This window comes from Mesocricetus auratus, unplaced genomic scaffold (assembly GCF_017639785.1).
Source record: "Mesocricetus auratus isolate SY011 unplaced genomic scaffold, BCM_Maur_2.0 Super-Scaffold_100001, whole genome shotgun sequence".
NCBI lineage: Eukaryota > Metazoa > Chordata > Mammalia > Rodentia > Cricetidae > Mesocricetus > Mesocricetus auratus.
In genome coordinates, this window is record NW_024429187.1 from 5,859,803 (window position 1) to 5,872,119 (window position 12,317).

The 12,317-nt window shown below is 47.3% G+C and overlaps 1 protein-coding gene across 2 annotated transcripts in view; it reads right to left on the minus strand.

Moving 5' to 3' along the window:
- The window catches only part of Rerg (RAS like estrogen regulated growth inhibitor), a 103,257-nt gene extending 91,210 nt beyond the window's left edge, over nucleotides 1–12,047 (minus strand). Inside the window, exons 1-2 of one of the 2 annotated variants that reach the window (XM_005072897.4) lie at nucleotides 11,781–12,047; nucleotides 6,761–6,930 (exon numbers count right to left, since the gene is read on the minus strand). In XM_005072897.4, coding sequence (XP_005072954.1) covers nucleotides 6,761–6,821 — 61 coding nt within the window. In that variant the 5' untranslated portion in view covers nucleotides 6,822–6,930; nucleotides 11,781–12,047. Of the gene's footprint in view, nucleotides 1–6,760; nucleotides 6,931–7,982; nucleotides 8,140–11,780 lie in introns of those variants that run through there. The other variant, XM_021228864.2, reaches the window with a different exon arrangement.
- Nucleotides 12,048–12,317: the final 270 nt, after the last annotated feature.

Consider the following 12,317-nt stretch of genomic DNA (forward strand, 5'->3'; position numbering starts at 1 on the left):
GTAGTGTTTCTAGTCCCACTCAGATGTGTGCAGGCAACTTCCCTCCCTTCAGCCCAATCCTTTAAAAGCCGTTCTTCTAACCGTTAACTTCACGAGTCGTCAGTGGACCTCACTTTTGCAACACTTCGAAGGAAGCCAGCACTCCCGAGACAGAGGCAAGAGGAGTTCAAGCCAATCTGGTCTACGTAGTGAGCTCCAGGACAGCTGGGGCCATGAAAAGGAATCCCATCCCAAAACAAGAACAAAAACAAAACAAAAGAAAGGAAACACACACACATACACACACAACCTTGCAAGTTCTTACACAGGAAAAAGGAAATATAATCTAGCCTTTACTCTGACTAATGTTTTTAGAAAATTATCAGTAGGATTATATAATCTGTGCCTGCAGTCCCAAATTCATTACAGCATTATTCTCAATTACCGGGATATTAAACAATCAAACTAGGTAACCACCAATAGTCAACTAAAGAAAAGAGGGTTTATTTACATAACAGAATGTTTTGCAGCCCGACAAGTGTCAAGGGAATCCTGTCCTTCCAACAACCTTGCCAGCCAGAGGACTTTATGCGAAGAGGAACACCAGCCACAGAAGGACAAAGGCTGTACCAACCAATCTTCATGGAAAACATGAGAGAGCAAGCGCATTCTCAGGACAGAAGCAAAGGCATTTACCGGAGGCCAGGGCAGGGGTGTGGCTAGGGAAAGAGGAGGTGCTGATCAACAGGGACCAAGTTTGATTTATTCCGGAGACACAATTTCTGGTGGCAAATGGCACACCACGGTAACTTCAATATTTTATTACTAACATGGTGACTTTATTACTAACTCATTAATAAGTTAACTATGTATAACTCAGAATGTCTGAAGGACCATTTTACGTGTTCTCACCACAAAGGAATGGTAACTATTTGAGGGGATGGGGCTCTGGTGGTGGCTCCATGGGAACAGTGCTTGGTTCCATAAGCACGAGGGCCACACTTAGAATCTTTAGCATTCATATTAAAAACTCAAGTGTGGCCGGGCGGTGGTGGCGCACGCCTTTAATCCCAGCACTCGGGAGGCAGAGGCAGGCGGATCTCTGTGAGTTCGAGGCCAGCCTGGTCTACAGAGCGAGTTCCAGGACAGCCTCCAAAGCCACAGAGAACCCCTGTCTCGAAAAACCAAAAAAAAAAAAAACAAAACAAAAAAAAAAAACCTCAAGTGTGGTATCAAACACCTGTAACTTGTGCCCTGAGTCAAGGGCAGAGACAGGAGAATCCTAGGCGCTTCACTGGCCAACCAGATCAGTCAATTCTTGAACTCCAAAGTGGGTGAGAGATCCTCTCTCAAAACCTAAGGTGGAGGGCTGCAGGCCCAGCTCAGTGATTAAGATAATATACTCTCTTGCAGAGAGTTCAGCTCTTAGCACCCACAGCAGGGGGCTCATAACTCTAGATCTAGAGGGTCCAAGGCCCTCTTCAGGCCTCCATGTTGAAACTGCAGCCAAAAGTCAGCTTGTTAAATTTTTCTGGGCAGTAACAAACATAGCTAGACCATATGTTAATATTAATCTGCATGCATATTCTTATAAAAGTATGAAATACAGAAAAGAATAGACAGATTATGAGAGGCTGGCAAGCCTTCCAGTCCCCTACATCTTTCTCTCCTTTGAGTGCCTTGACAATGGTGTTCGAGAAGCAGCCTACACAGCGAAGTCTGAAAGGCAAAGAGTCAGTACAGCACAGCCACTTAAGCCTTCTAAACCTTTTCAGTAGTGTAAGGAGACTGACCTGATCGCACACAGACTCACAAGTAAATTCCGGTCATATGTGCACACATATTTTAAAATAGTTTAGTGTGTATAGCAGAAACTCCCATCTAAACTCAGAAATCGTTGAGATGGGGGTGTGACTGACTCACTCGCTAGAGTCCGCGCTTAGCTCACATCAAGTCCTGGGTTTCATTCCTGGCATTGCACATAGAACTGGGCGTGGTGGCACACACTTTCCATTCTAGCCCTTGAGAGTCAGAGGCAGGAGGATCAGGAGTTCAAGGTCATCCTCTGCTATATAATGGATTTGAAGCCAGCCTGGGATACACAAGACCCTTTATCTGAAAAAAGAAAAGAAAATTTGTTGCTGTTTCATTAAAGTAAAAAGTGGCAGACAAGAACAAGGAGAAAACTATCCTCGTGCCAAGGAATGAAAATATCACAAGCTGTTTTGATTTGGTAACCAGTTTATGGCTCCGAAATCTGTATTTAAGCTTGCACGGATGAGTGTACCCATTGGCTTTTGAGTTAGGGGATACATTTTGAGTTAGGAGATACAATCAACCAGACTGGCCCTTCCAAGAAATACATCTTGTGATGGCACAGAGTGTCTCAGCTCTGAAACAAGAGTGTCAACTGTGAAACTAAATTTAAATTTCCAGTTGTTTTTTTTTAATCAACCCTTCTCACACTTGTAGATCTGAATACATCTAGGAAGAATTTAATAAAGTGTGTGTCTGGTGTCTTTCGGGCTTTGGCAGGTCTTTTGCTTAATTACTTGGAACCTGTCAAAATATAGACTGAGACACTCAGGAGGGAAGTGTGAGAGCCGTGATACTCATGGTCTACCATTGGCTAGTGAAGGGAAATGTTTACCATGCTGGGGAAGAAGACAGGAAAGGCTGGGAAACCACAGCCTACAGGTTGTCACACACACACACACACACACACACACACACACACACACCACTGTGCTCAGCATGCTGTCCCTCAGCCAGCAAGCTCACATGAAGACAAGCCTGCGTGGTGAAGCTAGACTGGGTAAAGAGCCTGTGCCCTCCACCAGGCTCAGCATGCTTTCACATGCGTGTCACACACACGCTCCTCACTGTATTGGTCTACTCCAGTCATTAGCACATTCTTAAACTGAGCCCTTGCTGATGCTTCCATGGTCAACTTGTCAACTGGGAAGTTCCGTTCAATTCTTTTTCAAACACAGAAGACCTGTCTGTCACTTGGGACTAGAAAGCCTTCCACTACACACCAGAAACACTTTCAAATGGAAGAGTGTCGATATACTGGTGAAACTACATATTTCTGACTATTTTCCCATGGTTTAATATAAAGCTATTAAGTAGGATTATAACCAAGTTGTAATTGGCATGAGCCAGGCCTTGGATTCATAAAAGGGAACACTCTGTCTCTCTGTCTCTGTCTCTGTCTCTGTCTCTGTCTCTCTCTCTCTCTCTCTCTCTGTCTGTCTCTCTGTTTCTCCCCATCCCTCTGTGTGTATGCATGTTTGTGTGTCTGCATATGCTGGTATTGCTGAGTAAGGACATAGTTTCACCTTACTCTAGCCTTTTGATTTTCAGAGATAAAACAAAATACCCAGTAGAATACACATTTACTTTTGATTTAATTTATTCACCATGGAACTCAGAAATCAAAAGCATACAGGAAACATCCTAATAATATGAGATAGCGCATGCACATCTGCTACGTGTCATGATCTGTGCTAAAACACTTGCGTGTAATGACTCAGTTTTGATAACTGAGATGGACATGGACACTGCCATGTGTTTCCCATAGCTTAAAGAATTGAGGAATGGTTTGCCTCACATTGCCAAGTTCACAGAGCAAACGGGGGAAGGGGGGGCCCGCGGTGTGCGGGGAGACTTGGAAGTAGATCATAGCACATGCCCAGCGCTCAAGACTCAGAATGATATAAATCCCAAATAGTAGAGACAACGTGGTTTACACACATCAGTGAGTGGGTGAGACAGCAGAGAGGTGAAGTGAGCCTGCGCCCCTCGAACAATTCAGACCAAGTCAAATCAGAGATGCTCAGTCTCCGCAGACCCCATCTCAAGCTGGCTCCCCGGGAGGTCCTTCCCTCACCTGGAGAAAGACCCAGGCATACTCCTAGGGCTTACTGGCTAGCCACCTAGCCAAATGGCAAACTCCTGGCCAACAAGAGAAACTGTCTCAAAAAAAAAAAAAAGATGGCTGCTGACTGAAGGTGTCTGAGGTTGACCTCTGACTTCTACGTGCATGTACACATATGTACATGAGTGTGCGTGGGCACACGGCAAACACACACACAGAAATGGATCTGAAAAGATTTATTTACTCTCAATCAAGATACAGATCTGGTAAGGACCTTCATAAGCAGTTTCAACCTATGCTTTCAATATGAAAAATAAAAAAGCTCAGGTCATCCAAACTTGTTCCCCTAGAGCAGGCGTCATCTTTGCCCAGGACATGGAGAATCACACATGAAGAATCACCCTCGGGAAACGGGAACAGTCTAGGAGGTTTTACTTATCATGCAGACCCCTAGAAGACCCAAGGTCAGAGGCAGGCAGGGCACAAACTAGTTAGAGTCAACAGAAGAACCCAGAAAGCCAGGAGGGAGGGTAGTGCCCCAACCCCCTGGGAAGGAACCTTGGGGAAGAGGGGTTGTAAGGAGTCATTGAAAGAGTCCTGAAAGGATGATAGCTTTGTTAAATCACTTTCTTGGGCATTGGTGGGTAGTGGACCCAGCAGTGGCAGTTTCTGTGGAATGGCTACAGCAACAGGTCCACACGCTTAAACTGCAAATGAGCAGAAGAGACAAGTTGGGAAACACAGTGCCCATGTTCACTAAATTTCGGAAGAGACAAAGATGGAAGGCGGCTCAGGGAAAACCGGGTCAGGAGGGAATGACGGGGCCAGGTGCTACATTAGTGGAGAGCACTTTGGAGACCCACAAAGGAAACTGAAGTTACAGCTCAGGCGGTGAGTCAGGCTGGATAGGAGGGTCCGTTCTCTCTGAGGGGCTGAAGATGGGGTGCGGATGGGCATTCACAAACCGAGTACTTCTTCCCCGAGGCTGCATCTCATGTCTAGATCGTTTTCAAAACTAAAATGTGTGTTTACTTGGGGGAGCGGTGTGTGTGCCGTCTGTGCTGGGAAGTGTGGTGTGTGGGATGGACAGAGGAACCAGCAAGGCATTAGGTGTTCTGCTTTTTCACTGATTTCCTCCAGAAAGGCTCACTGAGCCCAGGGCGAGGAGGCTGGCTGGGAGCAAGCCCAGGCAATCCTGTTCCCTCACCTGTAGCTAAGACTGGGCATGCGCTAGCCACGCCCAGCTCTTTACACTGGTGCTGGAGATTCAGCTCAGGTGTCCTATGCTTGAGCTGCAAGTCCTCCTACCCTCCAGCCATCTTGCAAGCCCTACGTTCAGCGTTCAGCTTTTCCAAACCATGCAGGAAGGCTTGGAAGAACTCTTCCTCTTATTCTCCTGTTGGAGGTAGGAAGAGGAAGGAAGGAAGGAAGGAAGGAAGGAAGGAAGGAAGGAAGGAAGGAAGGAAGGAAGGGAGAGAGAGAGGGAAGGAAGGAGGATGGATGGCTAAACCCCCCAGTCACACAAACCGAGACACTGTTAAAAACCCAATCTTCCCACGCGCCCTCGCCCCCCCCAGCACCTCTCTCCTGCTCTCCATCCCACGTGTTCCGTTCCTTCCACCAGAGGCACTCCCTGGGGCAGTTTCCTCATTCTCCAGTTCCTTCTACCAGCTACAGACTGAGGTTCTCACACCATTGGGAAACCAAAGGAGATTAAAGGGGCGGGGCTTGGGCATCTTCAGTCCTGGCCGCTGTTTGCCCTGTTTGGATTCCACCCGAGGCAAGAACAGCCGAGAAGCAAGGTGGCAGAGAAAGAGCCAAGAAAACCCAACAGAGACAAGACCTACAGCAGGGCAGATCGCTGTTGAGACAGCCAGGGAGATGGCTAGGAGGAGGCTGGTCACAGAACTGTAAGGAAGGTGTGTGTGAGTGTGTGTGTGTGTGTGTGTGTGTGTGTGTGTTTCTTTAAGAGCGCATAGATTACCTGTATGGGGATCAGCCGGTTTATTTCTGGGCAGGTATCTGTCTACCCACTCACACCCCTCGGAGGTGTTTGTGTCCTTGCCGACTGCCAAAAACTCTGTATGGTTTTGGTTCCTTCCCATGAGACACCAAGCAAGCCCTGATCCCTGTCACTGGTAAAGCCATGTGGTGTTAGCACTGGGCACCATCTCCTTTAGCCTACACTTGATTTTAAGCATAGGAAGTGAGTGATGATTTTGGTCTTTTAGGAGACTGTCTCAAGGAGCCCAGGGCTGGGGATGTTGCTCAGGGACAGAGTGATGCCCGGCATGAACACGGTCCTGGCTTTCACCCCCTTGGCACCGCCAAATAAAAGCGGCCTCTAAAAACCCCTTTAGCACAACAAAGCAAAAGAGGGCTCTGAATTAGTGATGTTATTCGGAATTGCTAATTCAAATTCACTCTGGGGGCCTGGTCATAGCTCTCTTGCTTGGAAGTTTGCACGCCTAATTTCAAGTGTCCTTCTCCCACTATAGAAGACTGGGCAAGAAAACAATTCTGTCGCCGACAAAGATAGATTCATTCAACAAGCACTTACTAGGGCCCTGGCATCTGCTTGACCTTGGACCATTTTGGTGAGAATATACAAATAGATGAGACATATAATTGACGCCTTGAGATCTACCATAGTGAGGGAAGAACAGATACTTTGTGACATTTCCACAGTTTGATTTCTTTGGATTCGGTCTATGACCTATCCTGTGCCTTGTACTTTATCAGCAAATTTACTTTGTCATAAGTAAGTAGACAAATCCTGAGTTGGCTGTGAAAAAGAAAACTTCTAGATACAGGGGTAGGACAGCAGGGCTGCTTACCTGCCCCATCCTGAAAGCTGTGACAAACTCACAGATCCTATAAATGCCATGAGAAGGAGCTCACCTGACTTGCCCACGCCTGCTCTCCCAAATATGGCCAGTTTGACCTCTGCGCTCTTCGCCATGGTTGGTGACGACGGGATGTACTGTTCAGACTCAGGATGCGAGCAGATGGCTTTGCTGGTAGCCTTCAGGTTCACTGTGTCATTGTCAACCTCCAAAGGGTCCACAATCCTTAAAAGAAAAGAGAGTTGCAGATTCCAAGTGAGAAAAGAAACATCTGTGAAACGCCAGTCACCCTTCGTCTTAGTTTCTTCTCCTGTAGCTGTGATAAAATACCGTGGCAAAGGCAACGCATAGTTCATCACGGCAGGCTGGAGGTCAAGACAGTAGGAGTGTGACACAGTTGGTCACATCACACCTGCCACCAGAAGGCACCAAGGTCTGCTACTGCTCGCCTCACAGTGGTTGGGGCCTTCCGTGAAGATCACTTCTCACTGGCAGGCTCAGAAGTCCATCTCCCAGGTGATTCCCAGAATCCCGACAGGTTGGCAGTTACCATCAAACCACCCGAGTTATGCATCTTCTAGTTTGGTTTTCACCACTGCTCTGTGAGAGGGCCATAGGGACTCACTCTAAACCACAGAGTAAGGCACAGTTGGGACTTAGGAATTTAGAGCTGGGACTGGAGGGATAGGTTAGCGTCCTGCTTAAGAGCAGCAGTGATCACTGATCGTCAGGAGACCAGAGTTTGGCTCCCAGCACCCCATTGGGTGGCTCACAACTGCCTGGGATTCCAAAGAACTCTTCAGGTCTCTATGGTACTTCAGGTGGGAACACAGCTCCAAAAACACAAATGCCTAATTACAAATACAAGTGATCTTTAAAAAATAAAACTGTTTGGTTTTAAAATATGTGTACACATAGTATTGTTACAGGAATGCCAGCTGGTAGCCACAGATCTGGAGACCCAAAGACCATCAAGCATGTCCAGGGTTTCTCTGTGTGGCTTTGGAGCCTGTCCTGGAACTTGCTGTGTAGACCAGGCTGGCCTCCAACTCACAGAGATCAGTCTGCCTGTGCCTCCTGAGTGCTGCGATTAAAGGTGTTCACCACCAACGCCCAGCAATAGCATCGCCTTTAAAATACTTCCTCTACTATGTTTTTATGAATAGATTGTTTTTTGGCATAATTGATAAGAAATGCTATGTGAATAAATGCATTTACCACTGCTTACAAATCCTCCACATATAAATACACATTGTCTTAGTTATGGGTTCAATTACCTTGACAAAACACCATGACCATAAAGCAAGTTGGAGAGGAAAGGATTTGTTCAGCCTACATTTCCTCATTGCTGTTCACCAACGAAGGAAGTCAGGACGGGTACTCAGACAGGGCAGGATCCTGGAGGCAGGAGCTGACGCAGAGGCCGTGGACAGGCGCTGTTACTGGCTCACCTCCCCTGGCTTGCTCTGATTTCTTATAGAATGCAGGACCACCAGCCCAGGGATGGCACCACCCACCATGGGCTGGGCCCTCTCATTGCTCACTAATTGAGAAAATGCCTTACAGCTGGGTCTCATGCAGACATTTCCTCAGCTGATGCCTAGCCGACGAAACTAGCTTGTGTCAAGTTGACACACAAAACCAGCCAGTACACACATGATGGGAAGAGGCACCTTGGGATCTCTTTAATGAGCCATGCGCATGCGTATCGGTCAACTGCATTGCCACGCAATCCAACTGTCGACTGCAAGGTTAGATTTCACCTCAGTTCACAATAGATCGCAGGGTAAATCACGTAACAGGTACGCATGATTCAAAACTCGATACGTGCAAAATATGCAAATTATACGACTATGTTCTGCCGGATGTGATCCCCTGGCACACAGGAGGTATGTGGTGTGCTCCGCATCCGTGGTCCTCTTTAAAGATGATCTCAGGTGCGTCCATTTATAAGGAGGTCCTAACACTAATGGTGCACACATGGCTTCGTGTGCCTCTGCTCGTTGTGCACAGGCCGATGTTGAGTCGTGGCATCTGTAGCTCTTGGTGACTGAATTTTATGCTGTGCTGGAGATGGAACCTAAGGCCTCACTCATGATGGTAGGCAAGCATCTGTCACAGGTTATACTCTTAGCTCAGCCTCTCACGGTTCTTAACACCCGAAGAAACGTAAACTTGGGAAAGGCCTTGGGTAGGGGACCAGTCAAGGGAAATCTCCCCACTATTGCAGATTTGCCTCTGTTAGCCAACCATTCTGTGTCCGATTGGTCAATTCCAGGTACTCAAGATCAGTTTATTTCCTTTGTAAGTCATGTCATTCATAGGCAGCCTTTTCTAATCAGGAGAACTTCCTTACCTATAATATTGGGCTGTGATATGTCTCCTTGTTACTTCTGCCTGTGATGTCCTGGTTCTTTTCCATGGAAACAAGTCATTTCTTTCACTAAGATGGGGCTACACAGTCTGACAGCCCTTAGGACACTGCCCCATCCTAGGCTTCCACTTTCTAGGAAAGTGAGGGCCAGCTGTTCACGCATTCTTCAGGGGACACACAGCAAATGATAAAGACCTTGCTTAAGTCCTTGACCCCCCCCCCCCACCATACGCACACTTGCCCCCGGGCACCGGCTGTTTTAATGACTCTAAAAACGTGGAGTTTTCATCCTCACAACTTGACACACAACCTGGTAAGCTGTCACAACAGAAGTTCCGACATGTCCGCTGTGGTTGCTACTAGCACAGCCAACCATGGGAAGCCTTACAGTTTTCCCATTGGCTAAGGACTCCCACTGCCTGAGCCTCTCCATCAAGCTACGACCATCAACTCAAAGTCCCACTTTCACATGTGTTAAACTCAGTGGCACTGGTATTCAGAATTCACTCACTGTTCTGCCTCCTAAAGTTGTGTTTCTGCTAGGCATGGTGACGTGAACCTATGATCACAGAATTTAGGAAGAAGTTCAGAAGTTCAAGGTCACTCGCAGTCGCTCACCTTGAGGCCAGCCTGGGAGACAGAACCTTTCTCAACATGATGTCACAATCTGTTTCCTAAATATGTTAACTGATCCTGCCTGGTACAGTGTTTTGGATATACAGATTTTAAGAAACAGCCTAAGAAAGGGAAAGAGAAAACAGAACTCCCTCTCAATACATATCCTGCAGAGACAAGTTAGTTCCTCTTTTCCCACTATCGCTCACGTATTTGAGCCATTAATGTGGACCTAACACATTTTGATGAGCAGGTTTCTTAAGTGTGGGCACTTCTCAGGGAAGAAGAGGTGGGTGTTTCTTTCAGTCTTTGCTTCCAACTCCAAACAAGAACTTTGCAGTGATCCTCAAAGATCTTACAGATCTGGACCCATCCTTTTAGCTAAAGATGTGCATTTCCTTAGGTGCTGGCCTGTATCCCCAGCATTTGGGATGCTGGAATGGAAAGACCTTGAATCCAAGAGCAGCTTGGGCTACATCACGAGTTTCAGGCTATTCCACGTCACCTAAGCAGTGTGCCAAAACAAAACAAATTCCTCATCCATCATTTTATATGCATCCACAAAGGAAAGGCCTTACATTTAAGGTCTGCATATTAAACTTGTTAGCTGTCTTTTAACTTGTGAATAGCTGCCAGCTTGCATTTCTTTGAAACATAGAGCATCTTCATAACAGGGACACCCATAAATAATAATTTGCTATTTCATGTAAAAGTGTCATCCTATGTGTCTAAAATGTGGATATAGTCTTGATTAATACTTTGTAAAAGTAACCATCAACTGTATTTTTTTTCAAACCAAGTCAAATATTTCAGTAACTCCTATTGGGCCTGTGAAGCTCATGGATTTCACATGTGAATGACAAATTATGTGGGTTAATTCCCCCCCCCTTTGTAACATAATAAAGATCCTGCTGGCTACTGTCAGCCTTGCGGTGTGTTTAGAAAAATCAAAGGGAAGATGCAAAACTGACCCCTAGAGATGCCTTCACATTTTATTTCCACATGAAAATTTGACAGAAGCCATCAACATGTCAACTGTTGTCATAGTAACCTGCAGGCAAGTTTCTGTTGAATTAGTAACTGGAGACCTTCTAACCCTCAGATGTGAGAAAACTCATTGGTTCTAACACATGGAACTATTCCTGCCACGACTAGAGAAGTTCACTCTATGAGCAGAACGCTTTAGCTGGGCAACACAAATAAACAAACGACTTTCAAGATCCTATCATCCCCAATCATAAAGTCACACCTAAATATTTAGGAGATGAAATACCGAGGTTTTTTTTTCTATGCATAAAGTCATTGGAGCAAAATTTCAGGGTAAAGGAAAGAAAGGCATTGTTTTATTTGATACTACTGATGAACTCATTGACTCACCGCATGCAAGTATACACAAACCAAAGCGGCTACCTGTGGGGATTCTGTTAGACTGACATTCAGAAAGCTTCACCCATGTTTATTTACTCATCAAAAGGGTTTGCTCCCAGTAAATCATTTCCCAGACTGCGCTTATCAAGGTCAGTGTTTTCCACTTCCTCTGGTGGGGGTGGGGGCATCTTTATAACTACATTTTCATGTTTTTATGGCCTCCTTACAAGCAACAAAAACAAAGTGTAGCTGTGCAGGGCAGCAACGGGGCCAGTCTGACGGTGGGAGTGAGACCGCTTCCGTCTGGGCCAGACCTCTCCTGAAATCAGGGTTATTCCGTTGCTAGGAATTTTCCTTCATCGTATCACAACGCAACACGCACAGCAAAGAGGTTGTAACCGTGCAAGCCCCCCGGGCTGTCTCGTTACCCTGAATTCAACAGGTCTGCAGCCAGGAGCTAGCCCACCTTGGACTTGGACTCCTGCAGACTGTAGGCTCCACAGCAGGGAGCAGATGTCCCCGACATCAGAAGGACGCCCTTAGCTCCGGACGCGCTGTCAAGCCTGGTGCTGGCGTTCACATCCCTCTCAGAGAACCCCAAAGTCGCCTTTGGCGAGGGACCCTCCCCGAGATCTGGAGGACGCAACCAGGGACTGAGCTCTCTGGGGCTTGCACCCTGTCCTCAGAGAGCCACCTGGGACACGTGTGTGTCACTCACCTGTTCACTCTCCAGGCCAGAGAGAGAGCCGCGGTCCTCTCCAAGTTCGCAATCCGACCCGAGAGATCGGGAAGCCCTCCCACGCTGACCCTCCCAGGCTGCGGGAGGTGTTTGAGAGCCGGGGGGCCGCGATCGCGGGTGGAAGTCACCGCGGCTCCGAGTGCGGTTTCCGGGCGCGGGTCTCCTCCCTTGCGCTCGCCCAGACCAGCTGCCGAGAGACTGCGGCAGGACGCGAGTTGCTGCCGGCCGCCGCCGCGCTCCGCCGCCGGGATGCTGCAGTGAGGCTCTCGGGCGTCCCCTGCTGGACCAGCCTGCCAGCTGAGCGCCCCACAACCCAGCCTTGCTCAGAGCCAGGCCTGCAGGTTCCAGCTAAGTCCTTTCTTGATTAAAAGCATCACTTACTCCGTGTTCTCTACGACTTGTTTCAAAGGATCTTGCCAATACGCCTTGTGTTCTGTTATTCTCATAATATTCAATAGGAAGCAGAAGAGAGAGAGAGAGAGAGAGAGAGAGAGAGAGAGAGAGAGAGAGAGAGAG